Source organism: Haliotis rubra, unplaced genomic scaffold, assembly GCF_003918875.1.
Source record: "Haliotis rubra isolate DU_JTF1 unplaced genomic scaffold, ASM391887v1 Scf208, whole genome shotgun sequence".
In the NCBI taxonomy this organism is placed as follows: Eukaryota; Metazoa; Mollusca; class Gastropoda; order Lepetellida; family Haliotidae; genus Haliotis; species Haliotis rubra.
In genome coordinates this window covers 769,076-785,016 of record NW_025766092.1, presented here as the reverse complement: position 1 = coordinate 785,016, position 15,941 = coordinate 769,076, and the positions used below count along the sequence as shown (strand labels likewise).

General features: G+C 40.6%; 1 protein-coding gene across 1 annotated transcript; it reads left to right on the top strand.

Annotated features, from left to right (window-relative positions):
- The first annotated feature begins 2,665 nt into the window (after positions 1-2,665).
- On the top strand, positions 2,666-15,016 carry LOC124276352 (neurofascin-like). The gene is made up of 11 exons (XM_046711994.1): positions 2,666-2,933; positions 6,135-6,243; positions 8,832-9,007; positions 9,697-9,885; positions 10,852-10,974; positions 11,290-11,386; positions 11,650-11,843; positions 12,062-12,217; positions 13,189-13,332; positions 13,590-13,724; positions 13,960-15,016. The coding sequence occupies exons 1-11, from the start codon at positions 2,882-2,884 to the stop codon at positions 14,229-14,231; spliced, it is 1,647 nt and encodes a 548-aa protein (XP_046567950.1). The 5' UTR covers positions 2,666-2,881; the 3' UTR covers positions 14,232-15,016.
- The last annotated feature ends 925 nt before the right edge of the window (positions 15,017-15,941 follow it).

Sequence of the window (15,941 nt, the reverse complement as noted above, 5' to 3'; positions counted from 1 at the left end):
AGGACAAATGTACACTCCTTGTAAACGGTGCTTCTCTTCCACCTACTACCACACAGATTTAATTATATTCTGTAATGCATATTTGTTAAGCCCTGTCTAAGATTCAGCAATCCCAAATGGCACAATAATTCTCGGTTAATCACCGAAATCTACTGACTGGAACGTCCATGTACGTACATCCGTATTAAACAGTTGGTGAATGAGTGAACGTGTTATTGTTTTACGCCGTGATTCAATTACCCGGCTATACCACTTTGGGAATCAACTACAACAACCCGTCGACGATGTTGTTACCTTTGAACCTTGCATACTCTCAGTCGTATCTACTTTAAAATAAACAGTTAAAGGGAATGGGAATAGTACTTGGATATTAATTTGTTATAAATTTGATTAGAGGCGGTGTAAGAGACAATTGTTTGTAGATTTGAAATACCTCAAATACATAGGCTCCTTAACTGTGCTTAAAACCATTACATGTATTTTTGGATGTTATATATATATTTTTTAACAGATATATATATATATATAGAGAGAGAGAGAGAGAGAGAGAGAGAGAGAGAGAGAGGGGGAAGCGAGAGAGAGAGAGGTTGGAACACGAAGTAGTTCAACCAAATTATTTTTTCACTTTAGAGCATATATGGGTTTTAATTGTGCAAGACCCAACACAGAATGGTAATGATTTAAAGGGCCACTGATGCAGAGCAATTTCCGTGGACTGGTTGTAGCTTTTGTTATTGTTTTTCTCCGGTGAGTACCCGGATGATATCCCAGAATTCATGACTGGTTCATTACCTCTGCTGCGCCACCCTCATGCGCAACTGATAGTATAGGTATAGACTGATTAACGAAGATGAAATCTTTTTTACTCGATAATCTTGATTTTGTTGTAAATTTATGTAGACTGCATTTGATGAATAATCTGGTTTCTTATAAAAAAAAAAATCACTTTGATAAAAATGCTGATTTTGATGTAAAATCTTGATTTTGTTGTAAATTTATGTAGACTGCATTTGATGAATAATCTGGTTTCTTATAAAAAAAATATTCACTTTGATAAAAATGCTGATTTTGATGTAAAATTTTGATTTCATAGTAATGATGACTTTATAAAAATGTTAACGTAAATGTATGTAGAATTTGATTGAAGAAATTGTTTGACCTTGAATTTGGTGAGAAGCCTGATACAATAGCATTGTTTTGAAAGTAAGGCTAACTAAGTACATGGGGAGTCTTGGGGAGAGTAGTGAGCTTGGGTTCACTACTAGTCAATCTGAATGTTTATTAAATGGCAATATTTTGCAAACAAATGAAAACATTTTAAGTTTAACCATCTGCCAGTGGTAAAAAATGTTAGGACTGAAATAACGAAGTCAATGTACGTCTTTATATTTTGTCTTATAATCCTAATTAGTTTATTATCATATTTGTATGCATTTTTAAACTTAACAAAATGCACACGATCTGCTTATACTTAGTGAATTTATAACATGACTGTAATATCTAGACATCTTATAGATTGCCAACGTGTATCATATTTCACACACACGCCCTTAGTGCGACCTAGTGTATGTTGTATTACACTTCACGGCAGAAAAAAATGATTCTTTTGAATGCCATAACGAACAAATTAAAACAAAATGCAAATATTAAAATTTAAAACAGACTAAAGTTATAGCGAGGATATCAGGCTATTACCTTGTTCGGGGAAATAGCCATCAATATCCACATAAAGGAATGAGATGCCATTCATCTGCAGCTGACAAAGAATCCTGTTCCATGTCATGTGTCTTTTAGCAATCTAATATGCTAAAAAGTGATCTATCGTTTCAGGTTTTTCAAATTGGTATTATCCTATTGGTCCGCCATTCTTTAAAAATGTAATTTAGTTAGCCAATAATGAGCCATCAATCAATGTATTGGCGGTTAATCCTTTGAAGGAAGGACGTTGTTTTACAAAGAGACTTTACGACAGGGTGTATTCAGTATAGATTAGTAAATATACATCCATAAACACTACCTTTTGACAAATCCGCTGTGCAGGATAAGAGCAATTAATCAATCAGCGTATTATCGGTTAATCCTTTGATCGATGTTTGTTTTGAAACTCAGCTGATAATTCCTCTTGCTGCACTTCCATGCGCATATTACATAAGATGTAATACATTTGCCACATCAGACCTCAATTTCTAATGATGAATATTTACTCCAGACACAAGAAATGCCAAATGGGAAGCTTTGTCGGGTAATCTGAGTGGTGTTATAATAAATTCATTAACTGACCATCAAGGGAAGGGTCATTCTCACTTACCCAACACCTTTTGTTTTTTAGCATAACTATTAATCCCTTAAGCTGCTGGGTGAACGAGAAGACCCCTTCCTAATGTCCCACTAATTAAGTTGAAGAAATACAGCCACAGTGGACAGCAGCCCAGTCCCCGTGTCCGTCACGGTCGAGGCAGCAGGGGCTGACCAATTTGCAGCTAGGTTTCGTAATTAGACTGTTGGCTGGAAACATTAATCGCTCTGCATCAGTAGCCCTTTAACACAACGTTATAGACAGTGTGATTCCATACATCGCACGTGCTATAACATAACACCCCCTGACAATTACCGGCCAACCTTAACATCTGATTTGTTGTTCAACACAACTTCTTTCACCTGCTACTTTACTGGCTGGCAACATCTCGCCGAGACACCCTTCAACATAAAGTCAGGCAGGTGTAGAGTTCCCCTCGGGTGGAAACTGAAAACGAAGGTTAAAGGTTATACAGGGGTTGTCCTCCAGGCTTGCAGTCATCAAAGGTTCGCGGATATTCACGTTACCGTTTACTCTCTTTCAAGGACACCGACATGCCTACGATGTAGTTCAGGTGTAATCGCCATGATTGGGACATGGTCTATGGTTCTGTTTTTGACGCTTTGCTCCTGTCAAGGTAAGCAATGGGTGTGGTGTGTGTGTGTGTGTGTGTGTGTGTGTGTGTGTGTGTGTGTGTGTGTGTGTGTGTGTGTGTTGTGAGAGATATATGTCTTATTTGTCATATTTCAAGTTATGATGTACTGCCCGTGTAGCCTTTTTGAGGACGTTGTTATATCCCCACCATCCCGTGCTAAGAGGACTAGGTGACAAAGTAGGCTCGGACTGTGTGTATGACCTTGTTGATTACTAGTTGGACGTCCAGCTAAACGCACCGTCCACTTGTCTACCGGGACACGGTCTGGTGGAGACTGGAGAGTTACAGTATAGTGAGGGCTGGGTTTGTGTACTTAGTGTAGTATATAGGGTTTCAGGTGGGTTATTTTCCAGGACACTTGTTGTCTAAAAGCTAACTGACGATATCTTGTGATGGTATGGCAGAGTGTCCTATCATAATTTGCGCAGATAATGAAATGTCATAATATCACTGACTCTTTTAAAATAGCTGGAACAGTAAAATACAGTTGAGTGGAGAAGAGTAAAGTAGAGATGTATTAAAATAAAACCTATTGTAGTAAACAACAAAGCGTTTGTTCCATTGAATCTCAGTGGTTGTTCATGCATATCGCTACGTCTCTGTTCATACAGCATCTCATGTTTCTCTGTAGTTTGTTTATAAACACCGCGACCTCCACCTGCTAAATGAGAGTACAACGATAGAACACAATAGCTGTTGCAAAGAAAGCACTGAATGAATATACCTGTGACACCACCACCTATCTATCTATCCATCCATCCAGCTTTCTGCCACGTATGTATGTATGTATGTATGTATGTATGTATGTATGTATGTATGTATGTATGTATGTATGTATGTATGTATGTCACGATACGACAGGCTAAAATATGTGACGTAACATCTTAACTCACTCACTCACTCACTACATGTTTCCTTGAAGGTTCATTTAAGATGGTCCCCTTTAGAACATCCTCGCTGTAGTAAGATTTATGCAGGTTGTGTTTGATGACTGGATCACCGATCCAATCACATAGTATTTTCATGCGGAGAAATCCTTCCTTGAGAGGCTAACCGACAGAAACCTTCGCGTACATGTGCATACCCACACTATAGTATCTGGTTCATCCTTCACGCTCCCCGATCTGTTTCACTCGGTCAGTCGGGGTTATGGGGAGAGGACTGAAAATCTGCAGCTGTTTTCAGCCATAGTCGTATTTATGTACCCAGTTGTGTCACCTTTACGTGATAATCATACTTCCAGTTGCATCCCTGACAATACCATCTCCGTCACTGGTCATTCATACTTAACGCCGGTATGATGACATGTAGTGATGACTTATGCCATGGATAGCTATTGTATGAAGAAATGTGACTGGTTGAGCAAATTTGGCTCATGGACGCATCGGTAGTCCTGCAAATATCCCGTCAACTTAGGTTTGAGACATATAGATCTATACTAGCCATGTCGATTCCTACACCCTTACGTGTGACTGAGTATGGTTTCAATCTGCTTTAGCCATATTCCAGCAATATCACCAGAAATTGGCTTCAGATATCGTAACCAGGGGAATCGAAACTGGACTTTTGGCCTTGTGAGCAAATTTTTAAAACTAAGGCTACCCCAACCCCCCCCCCCCTTATGAAATATGGTCAACGAATGATATTTATCAGTTTGCAATCGACGCGAATAGCAGCAAACTTACTGATGCGGCGTTAAAGGTCACATGCAACCAAAAAATCAAACATAATTAAAACACAATTATCACTTCTTCATGACATATAACATGCATTGCTGATTATGAAAAAACAAATAAACATAATTATAAGCGCATAATCGCAAATCAAAAGTGCAATATTTTGTACTTGGGTTTACCTCCCTCGAAACGAAGCAGCCGGGATACCGAACCCAGTCAGAGCGGGTGGGTGTGCACTCAAGTGTAACGGCTGGTTCATTTGCAGATGCCTTCACGGCTAATTGTGTGTATATATATAGAGACATGTTGGGTTTTGTAAATACATGCTCATTTTTTGTGTATAACATTTTGCAATCAACAGACATCATAACATGTCATGTGTTCAAGTATCACACCTGCCTGTCTGTGTAATTACATAATGTGACAGAGACCGAACTCGGGCCATAAATCAATGCGTTTTGTTTATGGTGTATAGCCTGATTGGTGTTAAGTTCAAATTGCATGTGGTCAGTGATCGCAGCTGTGTATTGAATATTGTCATTAGCAGACAGGCAGGCAGACACACAGGTGTCAATAAAACAAGACATTGAGTTTTGTCTGTGACAGCGACATATCTATATCACAGTTAGAAATTGTGTCAATGCTAAATAATGACATTGCTTTTAGTATCGAACTGAGAAAGTGACTCGGTAAGAAGAACGTGTGGTGAAATAGGCAAATGGAATTATATAAACAGTTTATTTACTGTCATAACATATAAAAAGCTCGCGCCTGTGAGATATCAACAAAACATTATGAAAATAGCTCAAACCAAAGCCTTCACCGAGTATTCACCAGACAGCCCGCTTCCAAGTTGCGCGAACCTATTTCACTGCGCACGTGCTATGAGCGCAGCCTAGCTGTTGAAACCTGTATTCCCCAGAAAAGTCTGGGAAAATTAGTGAAACGTTTGAACTCCGATTCGCGCGGGTTTTTCATCGCGTTATTTTTCAACTTTATAAGTTGAATTTGCATTTTTTAAGCCAAATCTGCTCACTCACCATATAGCTTGGTTTTGCTCAAGTAATGACCAAAACCGGTTCGTTCATGTTTAAACAGTTAAAGGACAGTTAAAGTAAGGCAAATGCTGTGTGACTTGTATTTAACCGTATCTCAATATTCGGCAGGGCGGTGGGTAGCCTAGTCGTTAAAGCGTTCGCTCGTCACGCCGAAGACCCAGGTTCGATTCCTACATGGGTACAATGTATGAAGCCCATTTCTGGTGTCCCCCACCGCGATATTGCTGGTATATTGCTAAAAGCGGCGTAAAACCATACTAACTCACTCACTCACTGTCATATGACCATACCGGTAGTCCTCAGCACTACAAAATGAGATAAACTACCAGTTGTATGATAATGACGTTTGTTGACCAAACAGGCTGGTTTCATAATTGTTTCTTAATGATGTAAACTGTTTGTGGTTTTTGTCAGGTTACTGACATGAGATATGTGTTTGTTCCTTACAGATGGTGCACCCCCGGCGTTCCTGGAACCTGTGGAAAGTAAAACACTTTCTGTGGCAGAAAACAGCGACGTGACGCTGAAGTGCCGAGCCACGGGGCATCCCACACCAGGGTAGGTGACAAGTGTTGTTTTGACAGAAAACGAACTGTATACCTTCAACAAACAGTAAATTCGCACACCAAGTATTGGGAATCGCCTTGACTGAAGTGGCTTGGAATCAAGACCTGTGAAGAATGTACACCTCTCGGGAACTATATAATAATATATGTGTGTACGAGTACATTGCATGTACTTTTCGCAATGAGACTCGGATGTCATTGCCCCGACCATGCAAGCCGCTGGTCATGCGATTAGCCACTTGCCCAGCAGGACCTGATTATTTAGAAGATGAAGTGGCATAGCTGGAATAAGGATCACTCACTGACTCACTCACTAACTCACTGACTCAACCTTTGTACACTGCCCCACTTAAATAAATAAATAAATATAATTTACTTACATCAACCGTGTTAAACAAATGGATATATCTGATCGAAAACCAAACATTTTGTCCAAAAGTATGCACTAAATCTTCAAACTTGAGGGGTGGTGGGGTAGCCTAGTGGTTAAAGCATCACGCCGAAGACCCGGGTTCGATTCCCCACATCGGCACAATGTGTGAAGCCCTTTTCTGGTGCCCCCCGCCGCGATATTGCTGGAATATTGCTAAAAGCGGCGTAAGACCATACTCACTCACTCAAAATTGGATTTGACCAAAACATTACAAACGTTATGCAAAAAAGTATTTGGCTAAAACAGTCTTCTAAACACTGTAGATTTCCGGCCCTATGACACCTGTATCTTATAATTCAACATCTAATAACCAAATCTTGTTTTGTTTCATTTTGGCCGCCATCAATCATATATGGATACCTTCTCTTGCCCGTCAGTCTTAAATGTATTAGATAGAGGAGGGTGGGATTCAGGGGGTTTTGTTGCACAAGGTAGGACGGCATTCACTCACCCGCACAGTTAAAACGGGCTGAGCTTTATATTCTGTCTCATTCTGTTTAACCAGAGGCCATATAATAGACCATATAATTATAGATAACCATGGCATTACCACTGATGAGCATAACCATGGCTACCGACATAAATAACCATGGCCTTCCGTGGATTACAAGTCTTCACGCGTATTCAGTTATTGCGTGTTTTGTAAAACCAAGAAGAATGGTTGTCAGTTGAGATGACCTCTACCAAGGTGAACACGGGAGTCTGAATAGGGAGGTTGCTGAATACAGCACCAAGCACTGTCAATACGTGGGTCAAGTCCCAGGCAGAATTGTACGTCTTTAAATTCGCTTTTTTGTAGTCGAAGAAAAACGTTTTTATTTCTATTTGCATGTTGTTTATGACAGGTTATTACTGAACGTTATTTCCGTTTTGGCATGATCCCTACTAGATCGTAGACATAACATTCTATATTTTATTTCTGTCTCGTCTTATCAACAGGGGCGGTGGGGTAGCCTAGTGGTTAAAGCGTTGGCTCGTCACGCCGAAGACCCGGGTTCGAATCCCCACAAGGGTACAATGTGTGAAGCCCATTTCTGGTGTTCCCCGCCGTGATGTTGCTGGAATATTGCTAAAAGCGGCGTAAAACCAAACTCAGTCAGTCAGTCAGTCTTATCAACACATCACCAAGAGGGTAATTTGCAGCTAAATGTAATGTTTGCGCTAAAAGGAAACCTCTTTAATATGTAACATAAATGTACTTAATAATGAGAGAGTAAACGGTGCGTTAGACTTCAGGGCACTTGACACATCAAGCGTTGTATAGTACCAAATACATGTGCATTAAAGTGAGAAGTGAGTGAGTGAGTTAAACGTTTACGTCGCATCAGTAATATTACAGTTATATAGCAATGAAAACAAGTTATTCATTGTAAAATATCAACCATCAAAGGATAGTAAAACACTGGCATAATATGAAACAAACCTGATTAAAATGAAGAACACATAGATCTACAACAGATTCAGTACTGTCAATTAAACCAGGTCATAGACCACCAGCGATAACCAAAGTGAAACTACCTGACTGAGGATCATAGGGACTTACAGTTCCTTTGCTTCCTGCAAGATTTACGCCATTACTTTGGTCACAAGTGCCCATACCTCTAGTTAGGGCAGCATTTTTATTTTTTGTGTTTCTCATCACCCGACCGACCCTCCTAATTTTATTGCCGAGCCCCTCCAAGAAACTTTTTTATTCATTCCATCCAACACTCGAACCTAAAACGTACCGCCTCGTCATATAAAATGTTTATCTTTTAATCAGTCGCTGCCACAAGTCCAAAGAACGCGAGAAATTGTAATAAGAATTACAATATATGGGAATCAAGAACATTATTCAGATAATTTTGTCTTTATTAAGGGTTTTTTTTCCGACCGACCGACCCATGTTCAGAATTTGGTGGCTAGGTGAAACACATAAACAAATTATGCCCTTATCCTAATAAGAGACTGCCTCCACAGAGGTAGTGCACAGTGCATCTACCAGCGGCTGGAGAACCATGTTTGGAAACCCAGGCCGCACTATACCAAAGTTAGTACTTGTACTGCCAGCCGCCCGACATTAATAGGATACAACAATGGCTAGTTTCAGTCAGTAGATCTGAGTGGGGTATCCGTGTTAAACTGCGACGCTTTCTGTTATGTCACAGTTACCGGTGGAAGCATAATGGAAGAAGAATACCCGAGTGTTCCAGTAGTGGCGACCTGACTCTGACCAACGTGTCAGCCCAACACAAGGGAGACTACCAGTGTATGGCTGAAAATGAAGATACCTATGGAGCTACTGCAGTTGCCGCATCCCAGCCCATCACCTTGAACATCTACAGTAAGTGGTAAGAGGCAGTGAGTGAGTGAGTAACTATATATATCCCAGTAATATGACTGCGGGGAACACCAGACAAAGGCATCACAAACTGTACCCATGTAGGGAACCGAACCCGGGTCGCAGGCGTGACGAGCGAACACTTTAACCACAAGGCTGCTCCTCTTAGCCTAAGTATAGACCTAGCCTATCGCATGTATTTGGTATCAGTTCTAAGGTAAACATTTGGTGTATTAGATCTAGACGTAACATGTCATGTCATGTCATAGTTTAGGCGAAACATGTTTTGTAATTTTTATTGGCAAAACACATCACCACTTAGGTGTATGTTTAACTTAACGTATGTTTCCGCATTAGCGCAAGGTATATAGCATTTTCTTTTCCTTTTTATACGTGTAATTGTCTACCGTCGCCGTGAATAGTATTGTATTTACATTACGTCGTATCACCTCGTTCTATGTAATGCAAATTGTACTCTCTCACGCACGAAACGGTATATTTATTTATGTTCTGCGATGTGCAAATTACTCGTTCCAATTTCAAGTGCACCCAGCTGATATGTCTGGAATAGTGTTAAAAGCGTCGTATAAACATACTCTCTCACTGCCTCTGTAAGCATGGATTTCTTTTTACTCTTTAATGTATAAACTTAAATTATTTAGACGGATTAATGACAAATCTTCCTTTTCCAGGCCAGTGCAAGACATGGAGGAAATCTAACAACTCTCGGTTTGTGCGTCAGGAATTCCAGTATCTGGCTTTAGAATGTGATTGTCCTCCAGAGTGCTTGAAGTCGAAGATAACCTGGTATAGAAGCGAACCTGCTCTCACACAGATAAACATTTCCAGATACGAAGGAAGACTGCATATTGACAAAAAAGGTGTTATTATATATAATTTCTCACAATTTGTAAAATTCATGTAATGGAGAAAGTATTATACGATCCTGTACTGTCAGATACACATTGTAAGTGTAGATTCTTTTCTGTGAACCAACTGGATATAATAAGCACCGCCTGAGATGGAGAACATCTGGCATCAACAACACAAACTCATGTATAGAAACAATAAGATCAATTTGATAAATTCATGTTAAATAGTACGGCATATCACAGTGGGGATCAGTTATATTACATACAGAACATTTGTGTATGGGACTTGCACAAACCATTGCACAATTTCAACTTTCGACAATCACACGCGTCAGGTCTCGAAGGCAAGTACATTTATCCAGTCTGAGATGTCTTTACCCAAGGAATCTCCCCTGCGTAAGAATATGTCACAATGTAGTACGTTCCAAACAATAGTCTACGTTTCTCCTCTATATTCTACCATTTTACCTAGAGGTCTACGTTCATAATTTGTGCAATGTTCCCAAATAGTCTTCGTTTCTTCACGTCTAACTGCATTTCTCTATTTGTTTCCTCTCAGCGTTTTCTGTTGCTATACCTCCAACGTTTCCTCTCTGTGTTACACATCTCCGTTTCCTCCACGTTCTACGTTTATCGCTAAATCGTTCAATATTTCTTCTCTGTGTTTCCAGTTCCTTGTGGTCAGTGTTATTTATGTAGATATACACATTTGAAGGAGGCTGTGACCAACAAGGGCATTTCTACTGATAGTTGGATATGAGACAGATAACTTTAAATTTGATCCACAAATTATTAAATGACAAAATCTGTTACTGAATTTGTTTCACAACAAGCAACATTGATCTTTCACCCCCATCTTTCAATAACAGATATCTTTAAATTTGATCTACAAATAAGTAAGGAACAAAATCTGTAACTGAATTATTCCATTACAAGCAACATGTATCTTTCAACTTCATCTTTCAATTACAAAAGGTACCTTGCACTTCATATACACAACCGCCTCGGATGGCGGCACGATCTACCAGTGCGGGGTGACCTCTCCAGACCACTTCCTGCTTGGGAGGAAGTATGAGGTAGCCATCACGAAAATCACCAGTAAGTGTACTAGCTGCTGTGTGTGTAATTAGATCGCCGACTTAAAAGAACACAAGGAAGCTTGTTACTATATTCTAAAACAAGTTTGGATCGGTTTTAGCTATATTATCAAACCATTCTTTTAGAGTGAACAAGGGAAAGTGTATTTACGCCGCCGTTAGCATTATTGCAGCCTTATTAAGATGATATCGGAAATAACTGCTCCGTTGACTGGGTAATAATGTACCACCATGGATATACAAGTTATTGTTGTTATTGTTAAATACCATTACTGCAGATTATATTTAAATGCTTTGTTCATGGTTTGATCCACAGGTCCACCAACACACCCTTCCCGTATCAGGTCCCAGACAGTACAGCCCAGGTTTCTCGTGCGCCAAACAGCAGATCTGGAGTGTGTATTCAGTGGACAGTACGTAAAAACGGAGCATCACATGGGCGCTCCAAGCATGCATTTGTGATGATTGGTGTGACAGATATATCTGTATCTTTGAGTGTGACAGATACCTATATGCTTTGTGTGTGACAGATATCACTTTAACAATAATGTAACAGATACAATTCTGGCAATGTATGTGGCAGATACCTTTGTTCAATACTATGTTAAGGGTGTAAAATAAATGTGTAGTGTGTTTTATGTTTTATATTAACCCGTTTAACTATTCTCGTTCCCAGTCCAACGCCAGTAACGACGTGGAAGTACATAAACGGTACAACTCTTCCCCACACTAGGAAGTTTGAACTCGTCCCTGGTTCCTTCGGCCGGAGACTCAGAATCCGGAACCTGGCCATAGACGACGGGGGACGCTACTCGTGTAGCGGTAGTAACGGCGTTACCGACGAGGCACACGTCGACGTCACGGTCACATGTAGGAGACATTTTCTATCTCTTCTTTATTCAATATTATTTTCACAAAAGGCTGTATAGTCACAACGTTTAGGACTGGGCCCAAAACACACCGTGAAACACATTCACTATCCAGGAAAACGCCATCATTTTGCTAGACTTAAGATTGAGAGGTTTAACTCCGTTTTTCAAGACATAGTGTTCTGGAAGTGGTCTAAGGTTATTTTATTTTGATTACAGCCAAACCTGTTTGGATGAAGCCGCTCACAGATATTACAGTTCCTGAAGGAAGAGTAGCTCACTTGAGTTGCAAAACAGGATCAGTTGGGAGAGAATCTCAGCCAGGGTTCCCTGTCTGGTACAACAATGGTAATGAAATCAACCCTGCAAGCACAGGTATGTAATTCACTTTGTCATACATATATTACTGGATGACTCTCTGTGAAGATCCCGTTTTAGAATTGGTCTTCTGGTTGTGAGGCGATAAACGGGATGGGAGGTTAGGCTCGCTGACTAGGCTGATACATGTCATTGTGTCGGTAATGCAAAGATCGATGTTCATCATTTCAATCACTTGTTTGTTCGGTCCTAACTATTATTTACATTTCATTGTCATAATTATTGGATGATATCGTGTGCGGTGTGATGCATCAAAGACTTGATCTGATGACTGATCCGTTCCCTTTGCCATTTCATATTCGGTGAACCGGAAACCTATTGTATATATAGTTATTATAGCTTTTTAGCTCACTGTCTAATCAAAATACAAGCTGTATGAGTGACTTCTTCCCCCATAATGCTGACACGCCTACGCCTGATTTACACGATTTGTTTGTTTGTTTTGTTGTTAAACGCCGCACTATATGGCGACGGTCTGTAAATATTCGAATCTGGACTAGACAATCCAGTGATCAACATGAGCATCGATCAACGCAATTGGGATCCGATGACATGCTTCAACCAGGTCAGAGAGCTTGACCACCCGATCCCGTTGGTCGCCTCTTACGACAAGCATGGGTTACTGAAGATCAATTCTAACCCGGATCTTCACGGGTATTGATATACATGAGCGCATAGTAGAACGCTGCTAGTGGTGGGGTCATTCAGAAACTTTGGTGATTGAACTACTTCCATTTTACAATCACATTTCCCAAGAAACCTGGACATGAACCTTTTTTCTTTACCTGTATTTTGAAATGTTTATGATTTTGGGTCCAGGAATCTTTTTTCGGATCTAATCTAGACTTGGACCCCCCATCTTGGACGACTCTGGGACGCAGCTCTCCAATGTGATTATGTCTGTGACTGGTCAGTCGTGTCTACACTGTGTGGTAAGCTTGTGATACATGTGTGTTGTTATGTTACAGGAGATAGACGGTTCCAGTTCAGCAAGGACAGGAGTGTATTGACCATCGTGAAGGTTAAACGAAGTGTCGATGCTGTTTGCTTTCAATGCAATGTTAGCAACGGTGCCGGATACGTTTTTGGAAATGGATGTCTAAAGGTTACAAGTACGTATAAGTATTACTTACTTTAATTACTCAAGACTTACTTTTTTTACACATAAACACATTCTTATGATATTGTTGGAATCGTGCAATGAACTCTGGTTCAGATGCCATATGGTTATGGAAAGAGCTTTTACCGCTTTAAATTTTAGATAAAATGAACGCAGGTCATTTGCATAGTGATTGCATAGATGATTTTAAAAAACCAGAATGAAATCAAGACTGTTAAAGGACAAGGCCTTGTGATTGTTTGTTTTCAGAAGGCAACAGAGGTCCAAGGACTGTATCCAAGACTACTATCCTGATCGCGGCAGTGTGTAGCGCATCTCTCGTTTTCCTGGCTGTCATCTTCACCACATTCATCCGCAGGATGTGGAAGAAATCTTGGAAATCAGGTAACTATGAAACTGCAACATCAGAGAGAGAGCAGGCTTGCCGTCAAGGTTGAACATTTCACAACACAGACGGCGTAAAACGATATTCATCACTGGATGGTCTGGCATGCTTTCGAATACATATATCGTCATATTGCTGGAAATATACTTGCTATTTTGCCGCAAGATTACTTGCGTTTTGTGTTCACTCAAATTATTCACTCTTTCTCTATCCTTTCTTTCTTTACCATTCCAGAACATCCTCCAAGAAGAAGCTCTCTCCCAGCCTACACGGACATCGAGTACAGACAAGGAACGCCTCCACCGCCATACGACCAAATACATCTTCAGTGCCTGCCAAGAGAAGGGGAAATGTTAGATGAAGACAGAGATAATACAAGTGTATATGACTATACTGAACCAGGAAGTGACGTCAGGAATCGCCCTTCTGTGGTGAGTCAGGGGGGCATGTATCTGACACCATCTGAAGGAGAGGATGACCCACCATCATACTTGTCCCTCATCTGAACCAGAAGGGAGTTCATACAAAATCTTTCATATTTCTCACCCATCTAAACTAAACGGGTCCCTGACGCCAAATGAACAATGGGATGGTCCAACATCATATCTGGCACTCTTCTGACACAGACAAGGAGTATATAAAATCATATTGGGGATAACCCACGTTCATAATTGCCATGACGCCAAAATCATCTCCCATCATATTTGCTACTCATCTGAACCAGATGGGTACTTGACATCAAATCATCTACCATCATATTTGCGGCTCTTCCTAACACCAGGACACCTAACACCAACCTATCCAGAGGATAACCCAACATCATAATTCTCACTGAACTAGACGGGAGGCTTGCAGCGAATCATTCAGGCGATAATCTGACACGTGTGTGAACCAGACGGGCACCTGAGACCAACGTACCCCTCGGAAAACCGCCCTGCGTATTCGTTACTCATTTGAACTGGACGGGAAGCTTTCATCATCGGATCACGCACCTTCACATTTGTTGTTTATCTGAACTTCGCGGGTGCCTGACTCTGAATCACGTTCCACACTTCACTCGTCAGAGCTGGCAGCCATGAAGTAGAATCAGCTATGTGGAACCTTTGTGCAGACATTCTGATATGCTCTAGCTCAGTATTAGAACCTTTAGATATGTGTGTGTATAACTGTATTGTACCTGTGAAGACCCCGGTTAGAATCGATCTTCAGTAACCCATGCTGGTCCTAAGAGGCGACTAACGGGATCGGGTGGTCATGCTCGCTGACTTGGTTGACTCAGGTCATCGTATCCCAATTGCGTAGATCGACGGTCATGCTGTTGATCACTGGATTGCCTGGACCAGACTCAATTATTTACAGACCTCTGCCATATAGCTGGAATATTGCTGAGTGCAATTATACTTGTGCATCTGTATGACAGCGGTGTGTATGTGTGTGGAGTTTATATGTGACAGGTGCCCGTGAGGTGCACTTTTCCACGAGGTATGTGATAGATGTGTCTTTCAGTGTATGTATGTGGCAGGTGCCCGTATTAGGTGTCTTAGAGGTGGACTGTTCCATGAGGTATGTGATAGATGAGTGTTTCAGTGTTTATAAGTGACAGGTGCCCGTATTAGGTGTCTTGGAGGTGGACTGTTCCATGAGGTATGTGATAGATGAGTGTTTCAGTGTTTATAAGTGACAGGTGCACGTATTAGGTGTCTGGGAGGTGCACTGTTCCATGAGGTATGTGATAGATGAGTGTTTCAGTGTTTATAAGTGACAGGTGCCCGTATTAGGTGTTTGGGACGTGCACGTTTCCATGAGGTATCTGATGAGTGTTACCCACGAGTAAAGTGGTTGATAGATGCATGTTTCAATGTGTAAAGTGCTTGACAAGTGCATGTCTCCAGTGGTTTTAGTTCAGATTTGAATTTTAGTAGACTGACCTAATAAAAAGAGGTTGACAGATTTGTTCTTCGACAATTTATTTCCAGAGAGGTGCAAGCTGTAACAAAAGAAACGTTACAAGATTAACAAAACGGATCACCATTTAACAACATAAACATTGATTACAAAACTGCTAGCTATTATTTCCATGTTATTGCTTATATATATTTTAGGCCCTCTAAACTATACACAATGAAAGTGTAGCTTGAGTTAACACCATGTGCTTTTGCACAAAAACAACTGCGATGGCTGACGAGGACTGACAGAAACATTACAACGAACATAAG

Coding starts and splice junctions, on each gene's coding strand:
- LOC124276352 (XM_046711994.1), top strand. CDS start 2,882: ATGATTGGGACATGGTCTATGGTTCTGTTTTTGACGCTTTGCTCCTGT. Junction 2,934..6,134: donor GACGCTTTGCTCCTGTCAAG/GTAAGCAATGGG, acceptor TGTTCCTTACAG/ATGGTGCACCCCCGGCGTTC. Junction 11,844..12,061: donor CGTCGACGTCACGGTCACAT/GTAGGAGACATT, acceptor TTTTGATTACAG/CCAAACCTGTTTGGATGAAG.